We start from the raw sequence: 13369 nt of genomic DNA on the forward strand, positions 1-13369 counted from the left end.
AGTATCTCCTACAATTTGATTGATCGAAGCTATGTGCAACAAGGCTGTGTACGGTTGAAGGCTCAGCTGCTGTGCTGTGTGACGAGCGGCATAGATATTCAATGTTCCCCCTCAAGTGTTGGAAATAGACCACTTCTATTACTATGTTTCTGACATGAAGGATCAAACAAGAATGCTACCTTCTATATCACTCCAAACCTCTCCAAAGCAGCAGAAAAATACCAGTGGTTCACCAGTTGCATCATCTTCTCGGAAACTCCCCTCTATGCCGCCCTCATCCACAAGTGTGCAATGTCAAACCCAAGTTCCAACCCAAGTTTCAATGGGACAGCAAACCCCGCAAGCACAGCAGTCAGCCGCAACTAGCAAACAATTTACTCGAGCTGGCTATTTCACTTCGAGGAACCTGATTACACTTGCTTTTCCTTCTTGGATGAACAGTCTTTTGGAAAGAGTCGTCAAGCATCTCATGACTTGGGATGTAGCAACAACCATTGCTGCAGTTGCCATTATAGTTGGTACTGTTATATCATATTTCGCGTTGAAGTTAGCTATTTGGACTGCGACCAAGGACTATATAGAATATTGCCAAGGAGAACAGGTGTGTTTTTCTCAAACCAGGTGGGCCATTGATGTTATTGCCGATTACTGACTTGGAATCGAATTAAAGCCAACTCAAGTAGCAAGTGTGCAATACCAAAAGGTGGCCACCCAAGCGCTACCTCCGCCTCCTTTCTGTCGATATGAAAATGGTACTATATTGCGTCGAACATGGGCCGGGACAATGATTGGAGCCACTGAGTCGAGAACGCAAAATGATTATTATATTTTTGGGTATGCACTTATAACATCTACAACGTTTTATGCTACATGGAAAGCGAAACATTCGAAAATTCTGAAAATCCTAAGAGACTCGAGTGTGCCTGCACAAAATGACGTGGAGCGACAGTGTCAAAACCTCGATCATTACATTAAAGATACATGTTCTACAGACCTAGCTGGACAGCATGCTTTCACAGCGCTTCCCCGAAAAAATTCGAGCTGAAGATCAGGTACAGCCGTAGCCACCATTCAAGGTAATATGGGATCGCGGAAGCCGCGCTAAATAATGATATGGACCACAGGGGAAAATGAGTCGCTCACTGCAAAATTATCAAATAAGTTACATATAGCGAAGCAGCGTGAAAGAAAGCTGAAAGGGCCAATAGTGAAGCAAGAGCAGAATTCCCGGATAGAGCAAATGGCGCTCGAGGACTCGAAGTTTCTCGAAAACATATGAGAAATTGAAACACATCTATAAATGAATCGACTAGAAGCAAAAGGTAGAGATATGCGGGGGAGAATCACGAAGTAGAATAATTATGGCTTCGCATCCACTGTTGTTTTTCATTGAAGCTTCATCGTTCAGAACCATCTTGTAGGATGAATCTACCATGTTAATCGGGATATTAATTACTCTCACACTTTTCTCTTATAGTGATTTCAATTAGAGGCCCTCCGGATCATCGAATAGTCAATACGAGCGGGTTTATGACTCAATGCAAACATACCCCATATCGACAATTTTATTTATTTTATGATTCACAGACGTTGTATACATGAATTCTTTGATGACTCGACGAAAACAAATATCTGAGAGCATCGATCGTGAATACTAACATAAAAAACGATTTCACCACTGCGGAGGAGTATTCACATTGGAGTCAACGCCTCCCTCATGAATCACATACACAGATCATGACGCAGCTATATAAGCTTTCGTCGCCTCTCTTGCCATACCATTTTCCATTTCAACATCAAAAACATCAACACTACATAGAACATCGAAATCATATATTCATCATACATAATCATGACTACCTACGAGGCCGTGCCCAATACAGATGGCCAAATTCTTATACCCGTCAGGAAGAAGCAACCAGTTCTTCCTCAGCCCAATATTCCTCGCACTATCCCCCCATCACAACGACCACAGGGCAAAAAAATATCTGTTCAAAGATTTGGAACTCGACCACGACCACAATCACCGCCGTTTCAAAGACCTGTTTACAGATCCAGGATTCGGACACTGGGAGCTTTGCGACCAGAACAAAGCCAAACCTCAAAACATAATGCAAGTAAAGGACTCGAAGTCCGAAAATCAGTCAATAGAAGAGTTGAGGCTTTTGATTCTTCTGATCGTCATCTGCAAGATTCGAACACCGGTACCTTGGGCTCTCATGCCTCGAATCAGAGTATCATAGTAAACGGTTCAAACTCTGTGAGGCCGAAGGAGGACCCGTTAATAAAAGCAAAGAACGATAAACATGCCAATATAATGAGTCTTTCATACATCATGGAGCAGCAGCCCAGTGCGCAAAAGTTCCAGTCCGCTTCCGACGAAATAGAGGAGAGAGTCATCGATTTGACTGCGTCTTCCCAGAGCGAAGAAGAATACGAATCTGAAGACGAAGGCCAGGAAGAAATGTCACCCATGATCAGGAATAATTCATACATTCACGGCATCCCTAATATTACAAAATCTCGTCATTATATTCTCAATCAAACCAACGCTGCCTCTTTACAAGATTCTCTGCTCAATACACCCGTGAAAGTTGAGGACATTGAACAAGCTGTCAGAAGTTTTGGATTCGGTGGTGCCACAGGAAGATCAAGTACGACACAATTCAGGGCGGGACACAGATTACCACCGATCAAAGAAAGAGGCGCGGGGTATTCTCAGTATCATCCAAACTACATGGCTTCATCACCCTTGACTTTGCCTCGGCCTATTCCAAGGACCACAGCATCGCCCGATCTCAGCACATTGGAACATACGGCTATAACTACACTTGCTAGTCTCAATCGTTTTTTCGACTCGAAAAAGCTGTATTCTAGTGCTACTACTTCAGCCCCAAGCCCGTATTCACCAGCGCCAACCAACGAAAGTGATCAAACTCACAGTCACAGTCTAAAACGCCCCTCGTCCCATATCTCCACCCATTTCCCCACAGAAATTCACCAGTCTACGTTACCTGCATCACCAGAAATGACTGAGCTCGATCCAAAGAAAAAGAGAATACGCATAAGCTCTATTCTGAATCCAACATCTCCTCCAGCGCCCACTTCACCAACGTCCCAAAATCTATCCACAGGCTCTCGCCGTGGCGACACTTCATTCACTCGCGATTTAAGTGAGCTCGCTAGCGATTTCAAGAATGATACCCTGATGCCATCTCTGCCTTCTGACGCCTATCCATCTCCTCCTAAATCGGCATCATTGTCGTCATCCATTCATCCCCCGACTAACCCACGCCCTCCCGTTCCCCGAGATCCAAGTCCAAACGTCTTACTCCCCAAGAAATTCACCGATCCACAATCTCACCTTGATTCATCCAGCGACCGTGCCTACAGATCTCCTGCACCCTCACCACCATCGCTACCTCAATCTGAAATCCATACTCCAGCTCTTACTGGGTCAGCTCCGAGGTCTCTAGATCCAATGAGTACTGATATTAGAAAGCCAAACCCAACTCCACAATCTCAACTCCTTTTCTTTGGCCATCAAGCCTACTCACCTCTACCTGCACGAGCCTCACCTATCACTCGCTCATCTTCACCTCCACGCTCGTCCTCACCCTCATCCACATCCACATCTCCATCCGCATCTACCAAACCCGATTCAAAATCACTCCCGCGCAAAAACTTCGCCTACAGAGCATGGAAAATGCGTCCTTCTCGCTCTATACTCACTGGTCTCTCTGATTCAAACCCCCAACAATACTTAGTCGTGATCCGGAATGACGATCGTTCAAAGACCATTTCAAGTACGGGTGTCTTGGATACAAATGGCAATACGGATAAATGGTGGAGCGTACTTGCAGGAAAAGAGGGTTTGGACGAGATTAGGAAGATTTTCGAATAAAGACGAATGTATGTATGTATTGGGAACGTGGGTGACAACCTGTGGAAGGACTATTTCGTCAATACCTAAAGAGCGCAAGGGGCTCAGAGAATTGGCGGATGATATGGTCTACATTGTGACTTGACAAATTGGAAGAAGGATTTACAGGCGCTTAAGGAGGCAAGGGATTAGGAACTCGGTGGTTTTCATCATCCGCATATGGAATCTAATTGCGTGTAGTTACGCGATCGCATGTTTCACTACTTACTGCATAGAAGTAGTGTAATGCGAATCAGCATAATACCATATTATCGATATCAATTTGCCATCTACCAATGCTGTAACATATTCAGCAAACATGAATTTTCGGTTGAATAGTGAAGATACTCAGGTGGCTGACACTAGTTCTTCATCTAAAGTAGTGACTTATGCAAAAGGTCCAGGAGCAATTGTAACAGTCAAACGTCATTATACTCCCCGGCCTTCTTCTTCGCTTGATCTGCATAAAATTCCGGTGGTTCATTATTTGATTTCTTATTTGCTATAATGGTCTATACTCATTCTCCAGATAAATTTGAGCATTCGTGCGAAATGTCCAGCTCAAGTGTTCTTTTTGAAGCATTTCACTATTGAGTTCCGCCTCGGAATGATACTAATGAATTATCTTGTCTTTTCTGTAGTTGATAGCCGTTCATAGCAATGCAATGCTATGCTAAGCTTTGCTATGGTATATAGTATATCTGCGCGAGATATAAAGAGGGTATTATATAGTACATTTAAAAGTACAGTTTTCAATGACGTAGATTCCGCTACACCATATTTTTCTGCAGATGGCCGAGTGTTTTTTAAATCGTCCATACCATGCTGATCTTCAACCTTGAGCTACCCTTGTCGTTTCTATCTTCAACCTCATGTCCCCAATTCCGTACCGGACACCATTGGAACATCTGGCTGTTCTTCCTTCTTATTTTCCATATCAACATCCTCGTTTTCCGTCGGTGGTAATTTCGCTGCCTCATTTCCCTCTTCAGTTTTCTGTTCCCCACCTTCCAGCGCATCTTCATCGCCAGGGGCGACAAGATCTTCGGGTTTAATATCATCCTTGAAGATTTCGTCAATGCTGTTCGATTTCTCAATTTTGTCAAAAGCAGCAAGTTTGCTTGCACCTGCGATTCGTAGTGCTCTCCAACATTTGCTCGCTTTAGCTTCTATAGCCACATTTTTTGATTCTTCGTCTCGAGCCATATCGATATCCATATCGTCCAGCTCGATTTTATTCTTGAAACTCTTTATGGAAGGAACTTGGTAACGTTCTGGTTTCTTCAACCTCTCCAAGCCACTCTGTAAGTCGCTTTCCGCAAGAAATTTGAGATCTAAAGATCCTAGAGGATTAGGGCGCAATCGTTTATTAGTTGTCGCTTTCCGAGCCGACGCTTTAGCGGTAATATAATCGTGAGGTGAAACAGCTGGTCTAGCAATAGAAGGGCAATTTTCGACCTTCCAACGGACCCAGTTCTTATCTCTGGACAGAACCGTCTCAACCATACGGTAAAAAAAGGCACCATCCGCGCCTTTCTTCAGATATTCTGCAATCGATTTTTTCATATCTAATGACCACTTTGTCTATAAATTGTGAGCTAATACCTACTAAAAGACGCGTCCAGAAAACGGGTTACTTACATCCTCCTCACTAAGCGTCTGGTCTGCATAAGTTACCGATCTATTGAGGTTGTCCGGTAGAGCTTTTGAAAGCTTCTCTTTCGCCTTGGCGCTTAATGAAAGAAGGAAATCCATTATTATCAGAATTTGAACAAGTATATGCCTTCTAAATGACAAATCACTAATCTAGCAATGTTGAGTTAGCATCGTGCTAGAATTTGTGGGTGTTAGATGATAGCATACCTCTAATTCAAACAAGTCCCTACTTGTGAGATACTTAGGATTGAAGGAATTAGCTAGGTCATCGTCTCCCTGACCGCGCTTTCTTTTTGTTCCCCTCTTACTATCCTCTGCTACCCTTGCTGCCGGACGCCCTGCAGTCTCATGGTGTACCGACTTGAAAGTTGCTATTGTAGCTTCCAGACCCTTTTTGAACTCGACAAAATTCTCAGAATTGAACAATCGTTTCGGTTGGCTGAAGCTCTGCTGTAATGACCAGAATATCGGGTATAACTCATCGGGCTTCATCGGCGGTTCACGTTTTGATGATGCTACATCCTTGCCTGAGCCATTGGTATCTTCAGAACCTCTCGCCGTGCTCGTTCGTCCATTTGATGCTGGCTTGGATGTTGGTGGAGTTTCTTTCGTATTGCTGTCCGAATCCACTTCCATCTTCTCAACATCCGTTGGAATGGACGGTAGGGTGTCGAAAGATGTAACATTTTCGACATGAAATTCACCGCGTAGATTCACAGAGCTTTTGTCACCAAGGGGAAAGCTTTGAAACATGAAAATGAAAACGCGACCGCAGAATGCAGTATCCTCTGCTCTGGAAAGTCGCCGCAAAAGCTCGTTGCAGCTTCTCAAGATAACTAAGTTCTTCTGGTTGAAATGCTTTGCAGTAATTTTTTCGCGTCGTGACTCAAGATAATCAAATATTCTCCGGCATCCCGCAATAGTCTGACTATCCAGTAATTCTTCAACAAGCCAAAAGAGAAGGGCAGGTTCGCATTGTTCATCGTCAGACAAAATGGAGATAATATCGAGGAGGTTCCACAACCTGGAAGGGGAAGAGGTTTCAATGGATATAGAGGCCTATGGGTCGTCAGAGGGTATCTACGACTCGTACTGGTGCATGGCTTACCAGTAAATTGTTGAAAGTATCTCGAACAGCGGTTTCGATGATCGCATACTGACTGCGCTTTTTAGTTTCTATAGGTGCGGCTTCGTTGAATATCTGATCGATTCGCTCGTATGTGTTCGCAAGCTCCGTTTTACTCAATGGCGACTCTATCGTGTGTGTTTCTTTGACATGTTCAGCCCGCTGAAGCATTTCCAACAATAATTGCGCAAAAGATTCCACAACGGGAAGACCGTGTCCCTCCATACTGACAGCCATGTTATGTTTCGATGTCAATTCACAAAACCCTTTCGTACTGGCGCCGACGAAAGGATGTGATTTGAAAGGTTTCCAAGGTTGGTGGTAGAATTAATTGTTGCGAGAAGTAAAGGTTATCGCGACGTCAATCTAGATACGGCGAATTTCTGCTTAGTCATCACATGTAAGAGCACTGGTGCACCAAGCTTCCAAAAATTATCAGGACGATAAGGTGTTTACACGCGACCGACGCGCGCAATACGAATTGCCAGTCAATACCACGGATAACAACAATGGCCCCGAGGACGAAAGGAAGAGGCCAGGGAAAGGCTGTTGAAGAAACTATGGGAGTGCCGTCTGCGGAGGAAACACAGGAGGAAAGCTCATTTTCGCAACTTGCCGCAAAATATTGGTTGAAACCTTCGAAGAAAGCCACGAAGGTTAAGGTCAAGCCTGATGTTATCAAGAAAGAAATCTGGGATGTTTTAGAGCAGGAAGACTTCTCTTATAGATCCCTTTTGACGTTAGAAAATCTTCACATTCTTGAGAAGTATATTCATCTGTCCAGACATTTAATGTAGCAACTATTACTGACAACAATGCTAGTTATCTTTGGCCGGGTTATTCAGAAGATGCTTCCAACTTTCATATACTTCTCATAGTTCTCATTGTCAATGTAAGGACTAGAGAACATCTGCCAACTTGGGGTAAGTACTATTAAGGAAGCTTCAATTCGTTATGCTGATGGACATAGATATCTTTGCGGACAATACACCTGATTTCTCAACCCTCTTCCGCCGAATCTTGTCTATGATATTGGATACTACCCTCTCTGCGACGATTCGCACCCACCTGTTATCATTCATAATAAGCGCATTCCAGTCACTAGACAATGGCATAGTTCGGAAAGAATGCGCACCTTTGGTCTCAATATCCATTTGGCACAACATCTCAACAGAGAAGAAAAGAGAAAAGATACTCGATCATACTGTACAACTGAAGAAAGCTTGGAGGGCTGCCGGAAAACGATATGATGCCTCCGATGAACCTACGAAAGCTAGACTTAGGTTTGAGCGATCTTGGCTCTTGACTCTAATTCTGGATTTTTTCAATCAGCTCTACGGAGACAAAATAAAGACAGGTTTGTTGAAGCCCTTGCTATCACTATGATCAATTCCTTTGGCTAACACACGAAACAGAAAATGTACAGTATTGCGAAAGGTTTATAGAGTTTCTATCGGATCTTCAGAGCCAATTGCCAACCAGGAGATACGTGAACACACTTCTACAAGATCTTCACGTTCTTCCAACTATCAGACTATCCCCAGCATTCAATGAGGAGGAGAACGGGCTTCTACGAGATCTATATGCGCTTTTGAAGCATTACACATATTTTGCAATTAATGATCATACAGGCGTTCAACATAGCCGCACGGAAGCATATGAACGCCATTGTGCAACACTAGCATCCCTGCAAAGAACTGCACTCAAGCATTTCAAGGAAAAGCTGACTATTCTTGCCTTGTCCAACTATTCGTCTATTGATAAGCGGGTGGAGCTTGAGGGTCATTTAGAATCCCTCACAGATGCCGAGATGACAGAGCTTTGCGAGCTTCTTGACCTACGGACGTCTTATCCGTCGTCTAACAAGGTTGTAGTAGACCGTAAATTTCTCTTGGAAATTCTTTTATCAACACATGAAAAGCGCAAGACATTTCAGGAAACTGCACGTGACTTGAGCATTCTTCCAACAGAAAGTACTCTTTTTGAAAGAACCCTGCTCAGGAATGATGGATTCGATGGATCACAGCCTCTCGCTATCCCAAAGCTGAACCTGCAATATCTAACTGTTGGAGATTTTCTATGGCGGTCATTTATCTTGCATCGATGCGAGTCGTTCTATGAGATCAGACGAGATGTAGAGGACACAATAAAGCGTCTCCGGCCAGTCGCCGGTAGGACAGGTCAGACAAGTTTTGAAGGATTTTCCAGGATGGCACTTCCAATAGCGAAACCTTCGTAAGTTTTAGCATCATTGTACTATTTCGATCCATTCTAACCCATTTTGCAGTATTCTTGAAGTTGTACCTCCTCTCGTAGGAGATGATAAACCAGCTCTCGTCCGAGCCGAAGTCACGATTGATGTAAGCCGCATGGCTGAAAATGTTCGTCGTGAATGGGATTCGCTGCGGCCTGATGACGTGATCTTCTTGCTCTCTGTGAAAGCCACGGAAGAGTCTGCTTTGATCGCGAACGGCGGAGCATCGACTTCAGACGAGGAGAACCTCGGTCTGAGATACCTCCGAGCAGCTGAGGTCATCCAAGTGCAAGATGATAGAGGTCGCTCATTGATGAATTATAACGGACAAGTCAATGGAAATGCTCGCGCTGGCTCGCGGAGACTGCAATTAAAACTTGATGCAGCCATGTATAAAGAGGATAAAGATCGCGTCGACAAAGGCAAGCCTGACATCTACGAAACCATGAACATCATTGTTCGTAGAAAAGGACGTGAAAATAACTTCAAACCAATTCTTGAATCAATCAGAAGTTTAACACTATCTGATGTCCCGCTAGCCCCCTGGCTTCACGAGGTCTTTTTAGGCTATGGTGATCCTGCAGGAGCCAACTATACTAGACTATCAAACCAACTCAAAAAAGTCGATTATCGAGACACATTCCTTGACTGGCAACATCTAATCGAAAGCTTGCCCGGTAGGACGGTCGAGCCAAATGACGATGTCACCGGTAGTTTTGGGCCACCCTACGTATTGCAAACCGTGGCAAAAGCTGCTGAGCCGCCAGCAAGACCAACGAAAAAAAGGCGCAGAGAAGCAGAGCCTGCACCAAAAGATGAGCCACAAGCCATCCAAGTTTCTTCTTATAAACCCCCAAGTACAGGGCCATATCCCATGGACGCCCCTAAGTTGAACCAAGTCCGTTTCACACCTGCTCAAATTGAAGCAATTATCTCCGGTACCCAACCAGGGCTTACTGTTATTGTTGGTCCTCCGGGAACTGGAAAGACGGATGTTGCAACTCAAATCATTAACAATTTATATCACAACTTTCCTAATCAGCGCACTCTACTTATTGCACATAGCAATCAAGCTCTTAATCAATTGTTCCAAAAGATCGTTGCTCTTGATATTGACGAACGCCACCTTTTACGGCTGGGACATGGCGAAGAGGAATTAGACACTGAAACTAATTTCAGTAAACACGGACGTGTCGAGTCTTTCCTTGAAAATCGAGATGGGTATCTTAGAGAGGTTGATCGCCTTGCTGCCAATTTCGGTGCCCCAGGTGCCCATGGAAGCTCAGCGGAGACTGCCGGATACTTCAACTCGGTTTACGTTGAGCCAGCATGGACAAGATTCCAGGAAGTTATGAAAGACCTGGGTTCAACATCGGAGTCAATCGTCTCTGCCTTTCCGTTTCATTACTACTTTTCGAATGCTCCTCAGCCTCTTTTTCCTCCTGGTGCCGATAAAGATGCTGTCATTGATGTAGCTACAGGCTGTTACAACCACGTCACTAAAATTTTCGCTGAACTTGAAGACGTCCGACCATTTGAGATTTTGCGACGAGATCGAGACAAGGCAAACTATCTTCTCACCAATGAGGCTCGCATCATTGCGATGACATCAACGCATGCAGCTATGAGAAGACGTGAAATATCTTCACTCGGCTTCCATTATGATAATGTCGTTATGGAGGAGGCGGCTCAGATCACTGAGATCGAAAACTTTATACCCATGGCGTTGCAGAAGCCAGCAAATGGTGGAACTCCTCTCCAGCGTGTAGTTTTGTGTGGTGACCACTTCCAGAACTCTCCTGTCGTTCAAAATCTTGCATTCCGACACTACGCAAATCTCGAACAGTCGCTCTTCTCTCGCCTGGTTCGCTTAGGTGTCCCAACTATCAATCTCGATCAACAGGGTCGTGCTCGTCCGTCGATAGCATCTCTGTATTCCTGGCGTTACCAAAATCTTGGCAACTTGCCAATTGTGTCAACTGCACCTGAATATCAAACCGCAAACGCTGGTTTCAAGTACGATTACCAATTCATTCAAGTTTCTGATTACAAAGGAAAGGGTGAAATGGAGCCAACTCCACATTTCATTCAGAATCTTGGAGAAGCAGAATACGCAGTCGCCATCTATCAATATATGCGCTTACTCGGATATCCAGCATCGAAGATCAGTATACTATCCACATATGCTGGTCAGCGCGCACTAATCAAAGACGTTCTATCCCATCGATGTGCTAAGAATCCTCTGTTTGGTCTCCCAAAAATCGTCACAACTGTCGATAAATATCAAGGAGAGCAAAATGACTGTAAGTTTCGTGAAGCTAATTCCCTTGCCGATAAATCACTGACAAGATATCAGATGTTATTCTCTCCCTCACTCGTACATCACGTGTCGGCTATCTTCGTGACATTAGACGTCTTACGGTGGCATTGTCTCGCGCTCGTCTCGGTCTTTACATTTTGGGGCGACGGGATGTCTTTGAATCTTGTTTCGAGCTGAAGCAGGCCTTTGATATCTTACTATCGAGACCGGATAAGTTGACGTTGAGCACTGGGGAGATGTGGCCAAGTCAGAGGATTCTGGCGAACGAAGAAGGCCTAGAGTCAGTGCAAGGTGAAGCTGTTATGGAGGGGGTGGAGCATTTAGGTCAATATGTTTTCGAGATGACTAACTCCAAGATAAGACATTTGAGAGAAGAAAGAGGGTTGCCGGAAGGCGGAGCAGAGGTCTTAGCGATTGAGGAGGGAAAGGTGGTTGGAGATGATGTTGAGACTGGAGAAGGGTATGAGGGCGTAGGGGAAGATGAAGATATTATTGAACCTGAAGAAGAATTTGATGGCGTCGATTGATGATACCAGGATGAAATTTGTAAGATAAATGAACCGCCAATAGATGTGTGGATGAAGGAGAATTAGGACGGCTCGTGGACAACGTCCACGGAAATGTATTAGTGTGTGACTATAATACAGGAAAATGGCGTACAATAATGAATAAACAAAGAATGATACCAATTTATGGACACAAATCCGATCTTTCTATCTTATCATTCTGTTAGCCTGCAGCACCTATGTAGTGTAATTTAAGTTCGACATTTACGCTTGGTGATTGAGTTATCTCCTTTCATGCTCGGTTAGGATTGTATTGTATCACCACCGACGGAATCACGACTTAGTCGCATATTCTGTACCCAAATCATTCAGTTCACAGTAGCCTTCAAACGCTGTGCTGGTTTCTCTGTGGATATGAATAACCATGAAAGTGTATATTAGATGAGATCTCTTAATGTGTTAGGCTCGGTCGAACAGAAGAGTTGAGGTGATTACCATGAAGTGAGATTTAGTATGTCATGAGTTGTTAGCTGGGACTGCCGATCATAGAACTTCTCGATTGGGCTTGGCATCAAGATCAATCTTCTCTGAGAAGACTAATACAGTTTACAGTCGTTTCATCGAAAGATCATGGAGAGAGTGAAATTTGTGTTGGTGATTTGCATATCTATTATGCCGCACTCATACCAATCGAGTCCTTGGATTTTTTTTGTTTGATCCAAGGATTCTGAAACTTTCCCAATGAAGACACCTCCTGAGATATAATGTTTACTCTACAATCAAAACCACCGAAACTATTCTCTCATGTAAGACTACTGTCATTTACCATGTGAATGACTCAACATTGATTCTCATGAATACAATGGCAAGAATGAACAATAAACTACCTGGTAAGTCCTACGGAGATCACACATCTCAAAGCATACCATATTCATGACCATAAGCGAAACGACAGCAAAATTTCTCCCGTCTTACACCGAGAACTTCCCCCCCATCTATGCATTCCAAAGTGTGGAAAAGTAAGCAGGAATTGCTGTAGGAACACAAAAATTGATGGAACAAAGGTAACAAGACTGCCACATCTGCCAATCAGACGGGGTACATGGCACAGAATCGGCGCTGCAAAACATGTTTGGAGGAGGCTGAGCCGCGGATGGCTGTTCTGATTACGGAGTGCTAAGCTTTTTAGCGGGATCTGTAGGTTCATGTGAAGTTTTGAGGTTCAGCTTCAGATGCGGGAAGATGGAGTCAATGAGATGAGAATAAACGAGGGGTGTATCTGTTGTGCGTTTTCTGACGTCCATTAGGTAGGTACATGGAGTGAACTGCGATTATGGTTTTATGTGTTGGAGCTCATATCATGAGTATAGTATTTAGACTTTCGAGTTAATGATAGGACTCCAGTGATTTCTTTCATGTACTGTAATGAATACTCCAAGCGGGCCAATTTTCTTGCTCTAAATGGGTATCTGATGGAACAGATTCTAGTATGCCGTCAACATGTATATTTCCGTGAGTGTGCCATGTAATGTAACAACCAATCAGGATTTTTGGAATTTGGATTTTCTGAATGCACATTCATTGT

General features: G+C 43.9%; 4 protein-coding genes across 4 annotated transcripts; 3 read left to right on the forward strand and 1 right to left on the reverse strand.

Moving 5' to 3' along the window:
• Window positions 1-172: 172 nt before the first annotated feature.
• Window positions 173-1045, forward strand: EAE98_005835 (uncharacterized protein; the record flags this gene model as incomplete). Its single annotated transcript, XM_038953457.1, has 2 exons — window positions 173-601; window positions 671-1045. The coding sequence occupies 2 exons, from the start codon at window positions 173-175 to the stop codon at window positions 1043-1045; spliced, it is 804 nt and encodes a 267-aa protein (XP_038809852.1).
• An 807-nt stretch (window positions 1046-1852) lies between these two features.
• On the forward strand, window positions 1853-3904 carry EAE98_005836 (uncharacterized protein; the record flags this gene model as incomplete). The annotated part of the gene is made up of 1 exon (XM_038953458.1): window positions 1853-3904. The coding sequence occupies one exon, from the start codon at window positions 1853-1855 to the stop codon at window positions 3902-3904; it is 2052 nt and encodes a 683-aa protein (XP_038809853.1).
• An 888-nt stretch (window positions 3905-4792) lies between these two features.
• EAE98_005837 (uncharacterized protein) lies at window positions 4793-6941 on the reverse strand (the record flags this gene model as incomplete). The annotated part of the gene is made up of 4 exons (XM_038953459.1): window positions 4793-5506; window positions 5564-5728; window positions 5786-6637; window positions 6687-6941. 4 exons carry the CDS (start codon window positions 6939-6941, stop codon window positions 4793-4795), a joined length of 1986 nt encoding a protein of 661 aa, XP_038809854.1.
• A 272-nt stretch (window positions 6942-7213) lies between these two features.
• Window positions 7214-11805, forward strand: EAE98_005838 (uncharacterized protein; the record flags this gene model as incomplete). Its single annotated transcript, XM_038953460.1, has 6 exons — window positions 7214-7470; window positions 7527-7627; window positions 7675-8061; window positions 8120-8939; window positions 8992-11261; window positions 11315-11805. 6 exons carry the CDS (start codon window positions 7214-7216, stop codon window positions 11803-11805), a joined length of 4326 nt encoding a protein of 1441 aa, XP_038809855.1.
• Between the last annotated feature and the right edge of the window lie 1564 nt (window positions 11806-13369).

This window comes from Botrytis deweyae, assembly GCF_014898535.1.
Source record: "Botrytis deweyae strain B1 chromosome Unknown BDEW_012, whole genome shotgun sequence".
In the NCBI taxonomy this organism is placed as follows: domain Eukaryota; kingdom Fungi; phylum Ascomycota; class Leotiomycetes; order Helotiales; family Sclerotiniaceae; genus Botrytis; species Botrytis deweyae.